The sequence below is a fragment of the Helianthus annuus genome, chromosome 7 (genome assembly GCF_002127325.2).
Source record: "Helianthus annuus cultivar XRQ/B chromosome 7, HanXRQr2.0-SUNRISE, whole genome shotgun sequence".
NCBI classification, from domain to species: Eukaryota; Viridiplantae; Streptophyta; class Magnoliopsida; order Asterales; family Asteraceae; genus Helianthus; species Helianthus annuus.
The window spans coordinates 145,697,043-145,708,439 of record NC_035439.2 but is presented as its reverse complement, the minus strand read 5'-3'; the positions used below and the strand labels follow the sequence as shown (position 1 = coordinate 145,708,439).

The window sequence follows — 11,397 nt, the reverse complement described above, 5'->3', positions numbered from 1 at the left end:
TGATTCGAGTCGGTGTTGCTCTTGGCTAGCAGATGGGATTACTCGTGTATATGGTGGAATGCATTCGATTTGCTAGAAACTAAATAACATTTTAAGTTTTTATTTACTCATGTACTGTCTTAATTAAAATTTCCGCTACGTATTTTTTGAAAAAATACTTATTTTCAAACAGTACACTGTGATGTGACCCGACTATAGGGCGCCGGTTTGGAGGCCTTACATATTCATGGGGCAATAACTCACTAAGTCCATGAATTTTGGCATGCTAAGTGATTAGACCATATAAAATCCATTGTTTTATTGTCTGATGGATCTCTAAATCTCTTCCAATCATGAACAACGTTGATCAAATCATTGACTTTCGCTCTAATAGTCCGGCAACAATTTGCATGAACAGTTGAAACAACGTTAATATCTCTACTATCTTCACAAAATCCACTGAAATATATGGTGTCCAAAAATCTAACCCCAAGTCCCAACCTTTTAAAAACTCCTTTATGCATTAGCTCAACAAGAACATCTTGTTCTTTCATTCCAACTGAGGTGTTTCTTTGCATATACCACTCATCGAACAATGCAATTGTCTTGTTGTTGGATTTGATCATGTAGAAACCAGTGTTTAACGGATTCGTTTGTGACCATTGATCGCCATTAAACCGATCGACGCTTATTTGAAGATCAACAGTTTCGTTTAGGGTTAGCCTTGGAAATGGATTCCTGAGCCACAAAACATCTGTATCCTGTACATTAATTGATTTCACATATATGTTATTAAGAATTACAAGATATCTTATGTGTTTTAGTATATTAGTTTAGCTACCCTACTAAGAAATTTGTAACCTTCTTATTTCTTTTTATTTAGAGTGTTTACATAACTATAATAATTTATATTTAATGTTCAATTAATGTAATATTTGAATTTTATCGTAACATGCCTAACTTTATAAGTTTATTTAATGTAACAACATATAATAAAATTGAAATGATTATGCAAAAACTAATTTGTTTGTGTATCATTATATAACATTATGAAAATTAAAATTCAAGTGGTACTTATAACTTACTGTGAAAATAAAGTTGTATCCACGCCGGAGAACATCCCCAAGAAAACGGGTTCTTAGCCACATCATCTTTATGAAATCTTCTGACATGTAAACCTTCTCATCCACAAAGTCATCGCCATCGGTTTTCAGCCAGTAACAATGTAATCTAAGAAACATGCACCGTTCAAACGCGGTTTGATCAACTGCCACGATTAAAAGATGGTTAGTCAATTGCCTTGTATCTTCTCCTAGCCAAAACCCGTCTAAGAATATATCAAACATAGGTTTGTCCCCCTTGGTGTAAGCTCGGTTCACAACCGCGATGATCACTGTTTTGTTCGCCATGGAAGCTCCCTCCAAGGCTGCTTCCAACTCATCTCTAGACTCATGCTGCAATCACAGAAAACTCAAAACTTTATCACAATTTTATTCATATAAATTTGGAAAACTAATAGAATGTAACTCATTGCCATATATCAGATCTTTTAATGCAACATTTATGTTAAGCGAAGTTGAATTATAATTGAATGCAACTCATGTTAAAGAGGTTAAGTTGCTTTGCTTCTAAAAGGTCACATTAGCCTCATTTTCTAATAGTGAGATGATTATCGAAGTATGATGAAGCTTACGATGGCTGATGGCGGCTTGGAACAATACAACTTGTCAGTTATGTTGGTTATGGATGCCGATGGGTTTTGTTCTGGTAAAAAATAAATACTAGTAAGAAGAAAGGATATAAGCAGTAAAGTGCAAAGGGCAAGAGTGGCTCCAGGTTTGAGTGAACCATACATTGTGATGATGAATATATTAGGAAGGATTTGTGTTAAATTTGGAGAGGAATGGTGATTTGTAATGGTTGGATGGGAGTTCATATATATAGTGTTGGCGTCGTGATTGGTTTCTTTTATGGCTTTTACTTGACGTCTTATGCCATGTGTGGTTGTGATTTGTGAATATCACATAATACACCCATCCATGGAATGAGGATCGTTTCCACATGAGTTAATTTGTTTTGGTTTTCCGATATCTATTAACTTTTTTGGTTTGCGGATTTCCATTAACTCAATGTCTTAAATTTATTTCATGTTCAAAAAGATCACGGCTCGCAGCTCGTTTTAATCGCTGGAAAAATTTTCCGCTTAAAAAATCAGTTTTAAATGAGCCGAACAAGCTCGGCTAGGTTTGTTAATGAGGTAAGCCTAAGCCAAGATAGGTTCAGTTTGTGGCTCACTCATTTACAATCCAAAATTAGTGTTTCTTTAGCTTAAATACCCTTTTATTTATTTATTTTTGTTTTATGTAAATCATTATCAAAATGTGTAAAATAAATAAATAAAAAATAGAAAACATTTCCTACATATACATTTCTAAGTTAGGGGAATAGTGCCAGGCAGCTTGCCTGGCACTTCCCTATTGGACCAACTTATTTTTAATTTAATTTTATTTTTAGTTTAAAATTACGTTTTCGTTCTTTGTTTAAAATTACGTTTTTGCTCCCAGCTCAAAATAAAATTATAATCTTGCCCCTAGCTCAAAATTACGCTTTTGCCCTCGGTTCAAAAACTCACTTTTAATTTTGTTCCCCGCTTCAAATTACGGTTTCGCCCTCCGTTTAAAATTATGTTTTTGCACCCAATTTAAAATAAAATGTTGTTTTTTCCTCTAGCTCAAAATTACGATTCTGCCTTCACCTCAAAATTACGTTTTTGCCCATAGTTCAAAATAAAATTATATTTTTCCCCCTAGCTCAAAATTATGATTTTGCTCTCAGTTTAAAATTACGATTTCGCCTCCAGTTCAAAATATAATTTACAATTTTGCCCTCTGTACAGACGTACATGTTATGAGAGAGAAATATTCGGCTTATTGCCCCGCAACGCGGGCGGGGAAAAAACTAGTTTTCTAACAAAATAATAAACGAGCCGGCTCGATGAGCCATGAGCTAGCCCGAGCTTTTTACAAGCCGAGCCTGAGCCGGGCAATTCAACTCGTTAAGATATATGAGCCAAGTCGACTTGACTTGGTTTTTAAACAAGCTAAGCCTGAACCCACCCTGCTTGGATTGACTTGGCTCAACTACAACCCTTGTTTTAATGTGGAGGCTCGATTGTTTTGGGCCCGGTTCTAGGAAACTATAGAGCATACAATCAGAAGATCAAATGGGTTGGCCCATTTTGTTTTAAATATGGTCCATATTAGTTTTCTTGGTGAATAAACTAGTGAAGGAAAAAGCAATATGATAATATCCTGGTTTCAGCAAGTGGGCGTAGATTAGTCGACCGAATCACGTAAAACTTGTGTGTTTCTTTGTTTGTTTATTAACTCCTACAATTTGGTTTGGGTTTGTGTCACACCCCAACCAATGGCGGAAACATCGGGATGAGACGAAGTGTGAAGATTGCTAGAGACATCATAACGCTATTTGTGACAATATTTAATAAACCGATTTCATTTCATAGATAGATTGTCAAACATATAAGGAAATTCAAATAACAACATGTTCAAAGGAAATACGTAACAACATAATCAAAATTGATACAACATATTAAACCTAAACGTCTATATGTGTATCTAGGCATCAACGCTACTTCTTTTCATAGCATCGTCATCATCAACCTGTAACATGTTTAAAATACAATTCAATGCAAAAGCAAAGGCGAGTATACAAGTTTAAGCATAAGTATAAGTATAAGTGTAAAGGTTTAAAAACGAATCCACATGGCAACTTAGTTTATACGAGATCAACCTAACATGGCATGCAATATTTCTAGCCAATCCTCTGTTTACGCAAGAAAGTTTATTTAATTCAACATGACCCAAGTTTAAAGGGGGCGGTGCGTTACTCCTATAGCGCTATACATGTCGAAGGGAGGCTCGTGAGAGCTAATGACTAAAACATATCACATAAGTATGGTCCACGTAAGCATCAAGTATCATAACATAGTATTCATGTATAAGGATTGTTTTGTGCATTGCATAAAGAATAAGTTTAAGTGTAGTTTGATAGTAAAACATGTTACACCCCAAAAAGTAGTAAACATAAAAAGGGGGTTGCGAGTATACTCACGGTTTTGCAAGTCTTCTACTTGATTCCGCGAGTGAGTTGGTTGATTAGGAAGTTGGAACACCAAGTCCTTCTACACAAGGAAACATAGGTGCGTGAGTTTGGGCATTCGGAGGATTTAGAGATTTTAGGAAGTTAAAACACAAGAATGTATATATTCGAAAGTAATCATCCTTCAACATTAAGTACTTGTTCTTGACACTATGAAACCTCAAGGGTTAATGTTTTCATGAGTAGTATACTCATTAGAATCGTAACAAGTCTTGTGTTTTAGATGATGTATTCTAATACCTTGACGAATGAACACAAGTCCATCATCAAGAGTTCGAATAGTAAATATATGTATAAGTATTATATGGATCATTTAGTCTAATATTCAAGCATGAGGTAGAAGATAAATCTTCATTTAGGTACCTCTATTGTGTCATAGAAATCATGTAGGAGGTAGGAAGAACAAGCTTCCATTTAGGCACCTCGTATATGTTCACCACTACACTTGTTGTAACAACAAGCAAGGAGGGTCATGAACTAAGATTAATACAATAATGTAAACAATCTATGCTATGAGAAATCATCAAATCATGTGGGGATTTTATGTTGGAAAAACCCAAGTTGTTCCATAATCACTCCTATATCAAGTTTGAAACTTGAACATGATTTGTGGGTTAAAAACCCTAAACAAAACATTAAGTATTTGAGGATTAACCTCTGATTTTGTATGTCTCAACCTTGTTTTTAAGCCTAACTAACCATAGAAGTGGTTATAAGCATAAGGACATAGGTTTGAGATGAGTTAGACTCAAGTTGAACAAGTTTAGTAAAGAATAGATGAAATCAGAAATGAACAGTGAACTTTCGAGCCTTTTTGCCGGAGTTCCAGGGACTTATTTACTGTGAAAAACCCATGGAATCGAAGGTAAGGTCGATCCAAGCACATAGGAAAAAGAATAGACTAAATCGGACAAGTATTGAGTGAGTTATGCTCACTTTAGTGAAGAGGTAGCAATCTGTCCGGACTTCAGAACTCAGCTGCGTTTTTGAGTGATTTGGAAGTGATTAGAGTGTTTAGAAAAATGAAAATAGCTTGAAGATGGCTTAGTATTTATAGGGGATGGATTAGGGTTGAGGTTAGGTTTATAATTAATAAGGTTGGTGGGAGTTGAACAATAATAAAATAAAAAAAAAAATGGAGCCAAAAGAAAGAGCAGCCAATGCGATGGGCTGGCTTCGGTTCATCTTCTGGCTGTAACTTGGCCACATTTAGTTGATTACATTTTTTTATTATAGACCACTAAGTCCTAATGTATTAATATGACATATTAGATTTAATGTTAAAATCATTAAATGTAATAAATAAATAAAAAAAATCTAAGTGGGCGGTAGACTTGTCTTCGGCTACACACCAGATCATCAAACACCCTTAAATTCTTTTGCCATTTTAAGTTGAATAACCTCATGTTTTATGTAATAGTAAAATATGAACAATTAATTTATTAAGTATTTATAAATATATATATATATATATATATATATATTATTTTTTATTGTTTAATAGTAAAACTATATCAACGTAAAGTTGATTAATTTTATTATTATTATTATTTTATTATTATTATTATTATTATTATTATTATTATTATTATTATTATCCACGTATTTAACAGTTAACAAGCATGAATAAATCATGGGTACCTGTATGACGAGTATCAGTCGGGCATATGCATTCGAGATTGGTAACATATAACCCAAGTATTGCGACACATATAAGCATGTAAAAAAAATATATATATATAATTTCATTACGATCGAAGTCTCGGGTTTACAACGGTTTGAAACGAAATACGAAATACAAAAGGAACAAGATTTCCAAAAATAGAAACACAAACAAGACTTGCTATAAATGGAAAGTACAAAGAGCAGGGCGTTACAGTCTCCCCTCCTTTAGGGAATTTCGTCCCGAAATTTAGGAAGAAGTAGGGAAAAGATGTGGATACTTCGTCTTCATTTCACTCTCGAGTTCCCAAGTAAATTCAGCGCCACGTTTTCCTTCCCATCGAACCTTGACAATAGGAATTCGACTGCGCCTTAGTTGCTTGGCTCCTCGGTCCATGATTTCGACCGGTTTTTCCACAAAGTGAAGCGTTTCGTTGACTTGCATGTCTTCGAGAGGAACGTGGAGTCCTTCGTCAGCTAGACATTTCTTTAAGTTGGACACGTGGAAGACAGGTTGTACATTGCTGAGTTCTTCGGGCAGGTCCAGTCTATACGCAACCTCGCCAATCCTCTCGAGAATTTTGAAAGGACCAACGTAGCGAGGTGCGAGTTTCCCTTTCTTGCCAAATCGAACCACGCCCTTCCAAGGGGATACCTTGAGAAGCACGAAGTCACCTGTCTCGAATTCCATAGGTTTGCGTCCTTTGTCAGCGTAACTCTTTTGTCGGCTCCTGGCTTTCAATAAGTTGTCTCGAACCTGTAAAATCTTGTCCGTCGTCTCTTGTATAAGCTCGGGACCGGTGATTTGGGCTTGACCAATCTCGTGCCAACAAATAGGCGAACGGCACTTGCGACCATACAATGCTTCGAAAGGTGCCATTTGAATACTCGCGTGATAACTGTTATTGTACGAGAATTCGACCAAGGGCAAGTGTGAATCCCAGTTGCCACCAAAATCTATTACGCATGAACGAAGCATATCCTCTAGGGTTTGGATAGTACGCTCGGTTTGACCGTCAGTCTGAGGATGGAAGGCAGTGCTAAGGTTGAGTTTAGTACCCATAGCAGATTGAAAAGTTTGCCAGAGACGAGACGTAAAGCGAGCATCACGATCAGAAATGATGTCGATGGGAATACCATGACGACAGATTATCTCCTTCATGTAGACCTTAGCCAATTTCTCGACTTTGAAATCTTCACGAATAGGGAGGAAGTGAGCTGACTTGGTCAATCGATCAACGATTACCCAAATGCTGTCATGACCAGCCGTAGTGCGAGGAAGCTTAGTGATAAAATCCATGGCAATGCTCTCCCATTTCCATATAGGAATTCTTGGTTGTTTGAGTAAGCCAGAGGGACGTTGATGTTCAGCTTTCACCTTGGAACATGTGAGACATTTTGAGACGAAAGTGGCTATATCCTTCTTCATTCCAGGCCACCAGTAGGATGTACGCATATCATGGTACATCTTGTCGGCACCAGGGTGAATAGAATACTTTGTGTTATGGGCCTCCTTCATCAGGAATTTGCGAAGATCATCACGGTCGGGAATCCAGATACGATTGAGATAGTATAAGATGCCATCAGATTTGGACACGAGACTATTTTCAGCACCACATTGCATCTCGTTGTAGAGGTTACCCTCATTAACGGATGTGTACTGAGCGTTACGTATGCGATTTTGAAGGTCGTGGACGAGTTGGTAACAACGGATACTCTTGACGTGAGTTTTACGACTAAGAGCGTCGGCTACTACATTCGCTTTACCTGGGTGGTATTTGATTTCGCAATCGTAGTCATTTAACAATTCCACCCAACGACGTTGACGCATATTCAGTTCTTTTTGGTTGAAGATGTGTTGAAGGCTCTTATGGTCGGTGAAGACCACACATTTAGTACCATAGAGGTAGTGTCGCCAAATCTTCAATGCAAAAACGACTGCACCAAGTTCAAGGTCGTGGGTAGTATAGTTTTTCTCATGAGTTTTGAGTTGTCTCGATGCGTAAGCGATAACCTTGTCACGTTGCATAAGGACGCAACCAAGGCCAAGGTTGGAAGCGTCGCAATACACGACAAAGTCATCGTTACCATCAGGAAGCGTTAGGATAGGAGCATTGCAAAGCATGTCCTTGAGCGTTTGAAAAGATTCCTCTTGTTCGGGACCCCAAACAAAAGGTCTCTCTTTCTGAGTCAAGGAGGTCAACGGAACAGCGATTTTAGAAAAGTTGGAGATGAAACGACGATAGTAACCAGCAAGACCAAGAAACGAGCGAATTTCAGACGGAGATTTAGGTGCGATCCAGTTTTTCACAGCCTCGATTTTTGCGGGGTCAACGTGAATTCCAAGTTCGTTGACAGTATGACCAAGGAATTGAACCTCTTTTAGCCAAAATTCACACTTGGAGAATTTGGCGTATAGACGTTCAGAACGAAGAAGTTCAAGGATAAGGTGCAGGTGTCGCTTATGCTCTTCTTGCGTCTTGGAATAGATGAGAATATCGTCGATGAAGACGATCACAAAACGGTCCAAGTATGCTTTGCACACGCGGTTCATTAAATCCATGAAGACAGCAGGTGCGTTGGTCAAACCAAAGGGCATGACCACGAACTCGTAATGACCATAACGTGTACGGAAAGCGGTTTTAGGTACATCTTCTTCGAGTACTCGAAGTTGATGATACCCAGAACGAAGATCGATCTTTGAAAAGCAGGTCGCGCCTTGCAATTGATCGAAGAGGTCATCAATGCGAGGAAGAGGGTATCGGTTTTTGATGGTAAGCTTGTTGAGCTCACGATAGTCAATACACATACGAAATGACCCATCTTTCTTTTTGACAAACAAAACGGGAGCGCTTTACTAGGGCGTATAAAGCCTTTGTCAAGAAGCTCTTGAAGTTGACTCGAGAGCTCTTGCATCTCAGAGGGTGCTAGACGATAGGGGGATTTAGCGACGGGCGTAGCGCCAGGCACTAAGTCGATGCGAAAATCGACAGAACGAGCAGGAGGCGGACCAGGAAGATCGTCGGGGAATACATCCGGAAAGTCGCGTACAACAGGAACGTCGCTTATGCTTGGGCCTTTGTCCTTCTTTTCCACAATGTGGGCGAGAAAGGCGAAGGTACCCTTGCGCAAGCACTTGTTTGCTTTGATACACGACATAAGCTTAAGGCCTTGAGAAGGCTTTTCACCATAGACGTGTAGGGAATCACCGTTTGGAAGAGGAAGGCGGATAAACTTTTCAGAACAAACAACTTCAGCACGAACTCGCCTAAGCCAGTCCATGCCTACTATGATGTCAAAGCTACCCATTTGCATAGGTATAAGGTTGATCGGAAACGTATGATCGTTGAGAATCAAGGAACAATTGGGAAGAACGGAATCAACAGTGACGGATTTACCATTAGCGACTTCGACAGCGAAAGATTTTGGCAACTTAGAGCGTTTACACTTAAGCAATTGCTCGAATTCTAGCGACACAAAACTCTTATCGGCGCCAGTATCAAATAGACAAGAAGCGTAAATATGGTTCACAAGAAACGTACCGGTAATGACGTCGTTTGCGTTTTGAGCCTGAGCAGCGGTGATGACAAAAGCTCGGCCTCTAGCAGGTTGCTGAGCTTGTTGTTGCTGAGGTGGTGGTTGTTGCGGTTGCTGTAGTTGCTGCTGTTGTTGAGGTTGATAGCGTTGGGGACAAACATTGGCGAGATGACTGAGGTCGCCGCACTTGTAGCATGCTCGCACAGGGGCATTTGAAGCTTGCGGGAAGTTTCGGCATCGGTTAGCAAAATGACCATACCTCTGACAGTTGGCGCATTTGCGACAGGGTACATTGGCAGGATGATGGTACAGACAGGTGGTGCATTTGGGATGAGTTCCAACATAACCTTGTTTTGGTGGTTCGGTGTTTGCGGGTGCAGCGACGGCTAAGGCTTGTAAGGGTTGAGGGTTTGGCGGAGTGACGACCGCACAATTTTGGCTCGAAGCCTTCCGCTTCTTGCCTTGGTTTTTCTTGGACGATTGGGAGGGTGAGGGCTCAACAGTGGTAGTTTCAGTTGTAGCTTGGCGTGCATTCTTCGTTGAAACTTTATCATAGGTTCCATGGATAACGCAGTTGTTGTTAAGTTCCGTGGCTATACGAAAAGCATCTTCAATGGTTTTGGGATTAGCAGAGGCAAGGTGGTTTGTCAGGGAAGGTGCAACACAACGGACGAATTTAGCTATGGTTTTGGGAACGGTCTCGACTTGTCCAGGACAAAGAACACTGAGTTGTTTGAAGCGCGTAATCAGGCCATCCATGTCACTCCCCTTCTGAGTAAGGTTCCAAAATTCATTCTCCAATTTTTGGAGTTCATGAGGAGGACAGAAGTGGTCTCTCATAAGCTGTTTGAGATCGTCCCAAGGCATAGCATGTGCGACCTCGTTTCCTCTTTTGTTACGTTCAGTCGTCCACCACTCGAGTGCCTTTTCACGAAACACCCCAGTTGCATTCAAGGTTCTTAGTTCGTCAGGGCAACCACTTTGCAAGAAGGTAAGCTCGATGGCATCAAACCAGTTCATCATGGCGGTAGCGCCATTCTTGCCAGTAAATTCTAAGGGTTTACAAGCCATGAATTGCTTAAACTGGAAGGTCGGTTTGGGTTTGTCTGCCTTTGAGTCAACAGAGCCATGCGGTGAATCGGTTTGAATCTTGCTAACGATGTCGGGTAGGACTTTAGCAAATTGCTTAGCCATAAATTTCATGCAATCTTTTTGAGACATGGCGGTGGAAGTCGAACCCTTCTTTGACTTGCGTCTCTTGGAGGAACTAGACGACATCTAAAAGATTGAAAGAGAAGGAAAGGATGAGACTTGATCATTAATTGAAAATAAGGTTTGTGTATGTAAAAGCAAGTAAGTGTTCATGTATCAAGTAAAGTTCACATAGAGCATAAGTTTCCAACATACATTCAACAAGTATAACACATAAGTTGCGTAAAGAGGTATAAATTTAGTTTGTTCACGAGAATTATTATTGTTTGTGATTGCGGTAACGTGCGAAATGATTAAAATGACATTTCGAAACGAATGAACGTTCAAGTATAAAATCACATATAAATTGAGTTACATAAAAGAGAGGCTCAATAAAACATAGGATTGTTTCGGGTAGAGAAACGTCGACAATTCCAAAGTGGGTCGAAAGTCCTTTCGATTTAGAGATATTGTGCTTTGGCCTATAAGTAAGATACTCTCGTCGAGAAGCGATTAACGGTATCTTACCCTTCCGGTTACTACACATCTCTAAATGATTGGAACATTCGGGACTTTGGCGAGAATAAAAATCAAGGAATGGGACTTAATCGACAAGATGCGGGTTTCACCACTAACTTGACGATTTCGTACCCTAAATGTGGTTGGTACTTGTCGGCCAAAATAAAATTTTGACACTTTGACAAGGGTCCACTAGAGTTGAAATGGAAATTACCATTAAGTTGTGGATGTCACTCCTAGCTTAATGGTGAAATTTCGTGCAAAAATAGATTAAAGGTAGAGTGAGAGTCGTTTACCAAATTGTGGGTTTCACGCCTATTTTGGTAAAGT

The 11,397-nt window shown here is 39.2% G+C and overlaps 1 protein-coding gene across 1 annotated transcript; it reads right to left on the bottom strand.

Annotated features, from left to right (window-relative positions):
- Positions 1-233: 233 nt before the first annotated feature.
- On the bottom strand, positions 234-10,635 carry LOC110867171 (uncharacterized protein At1g28695). The gene is made up of 4 exons (XM_035975087.1): positions 10,422-10,635; positions 9,196-9,575; positions 1,065-1,433; positions 234-740 (listed from the first exon to the last, which is right to left on the bottom strand). Exons 1-4 carry the CDS (start codon positions 10,633-10,635, stop codon positions 243-245), a joined length of 1,461 nt encoding a protein of 486 aa, XP_035830980.1. The 3' UTR covers positions 234-242.
- Between the last annotated feature and the right edge of the window lie 762 nt (positions 10,636-11,397).